Source organism: Nerophis ophidion, linkage group LG03, assembly GCF_033978795.1.
Source record: "Nerophis ophidion isolate RoL-2023_Sa linkage group LG03, RoL_Noph_v1.0, whole genome shotgun sequence".
NCBI lineage: Eukaryota > Metazoa > Chordata > Actinopteri > Syngnathiformes > Syngnathidae > Nerophis > Nerophis ophidion.
The window spans coordinates 87,710,124-87,711,576 of NC_084613.1; the positions used below are offsets into that span (position 1 = coordinate 87,710,124).

General features: G+C 31.9%; 1 protein-coding gene across 1 annotated transcript in view; it reads left to right on the forward strand.

The window, feature by feature from the left end:
• The first annotated feature begins 684 nt into the window (after positions 1–684).
• The window catches only part of cldn11a (claudin 11a), a 9,522-nt gene continuing 8,753 nt past the window's right edge, over positions 685–1,453 (forward strand). The window contains exon 1 of the mRNA XM_061896285.1: positions 685–962. Coding sequence (XP_061752269.1) covers positions 737–962 — 226 coding nt within the window. The 5' untranslated portion in view covers positions 685–736. The remainder of the gene's footprint in view (positions 963–1,453) is intronic.

The following is a 1,453-nucleotide window of genomic DNA, read 5'->3' on the forward strand; positions in this document are numbered from 1 at the left end:
ATCTTAATGGTAAAAACCCAACAAGTGGCCAACATGTTTCCATAAAAATAACAATTGCAGCATTTTTCCATTTACAGTAAACTTGTGTAAAAACGACCGCACATTTGACAGTAAAATTATGTTTTTTTTATACCATCAAATGTATGGATTACTTAAAAACAACAACAACAATAATATAAATGACAGTGCAGTCATCAGATTGGCACTGATTTCCTTTTACAGTAATTCACTTTAAAATAAAATGTATGTAATAATTTATTACAATTGAACGTGAAAAAAAAACACCATAAAAGTTATGGCTAAAATACAGCATGAATGTAGCCGAAAGAAAGTAAGACTCCTTAAAAGTTTAAGGAGTTAATGTCACAAAAAGGCTCATTTAACAAAATAGTCTTCCAATGATTAAAATATATGAGAACGGCCACCAGGTGGCAGCAGATCTATGAAACAAAATAGTCTTCCAATGATTAAAATATATAAGAACGGCCACCAGGTGGCAGCAGATCTCTGGCAAAAAGTCCTCCAATGTTTAAGCTCCGAAATAATAAAAAAAAGTGGGCAGACTTAAACGTTTTGGAAAAGTTTCTGATTGGTCGAAAAGTGTGTTGCTATTTTTTCTTTCTGACTACATTTTATAAAAGCAACGGTGACGTGAGAGAGTTTTCATTCTCTGTTAGTGCGCATCAGACCTTGGATCCACTTCAATAGTTTGGTGGGACATTTGTTACTTTCAGCCATGGCCAACTCCTGCCTGCAGATAGTTGGCTTCGTGTGCAGCTGCCTGGGCTGGGTGGGCATAGTTGTAGCTAGTGCCACCAATGACTGGGTGGTCCTCTGCAAGTACAGCATGAACACCTGCATGAAGATGGACGATCTGGGGACCAAAGGACCTTGGGCTGAATGTCTCATCTCCACTAAACTTTACCACTGCAACACCTACACGCAACTCCTGGACCTGCCTGGTAAAATTATCATCATCATTATTATTATTATTATTATTATTATTATTACTACTATTATTGTTCTTTCTTTTGTTTTATAACTACTACAGAAAAAAAAATCAAATGTCCGTCTGTCATTCCATACTTCAGTATCTACTTTTAAAAAAAGGTATATTCTTTAAAATATTTTCATAAAATAATTTCATTCTATTGTCACTCCAGTAGTATAAGAAATAATTAATAGGTGTGTTGTTGTTTTGGGGGTCAACATTAAATACTATTTAGTCGTGACTAACTTTTCTTGTTTAATTTGACTTCTCAGTGTTATTTTATTTATCAACATCATCAGTTTATTTGCGTTGGCTTAATATTTGGATATATATTTATTTTAACAATAAGATGTAAAATATATATATATATATATATTTATATGTATATATATATATATATATATATATATATATATATATACATATATATACATATATATACATATATGTATATAGCCCTAA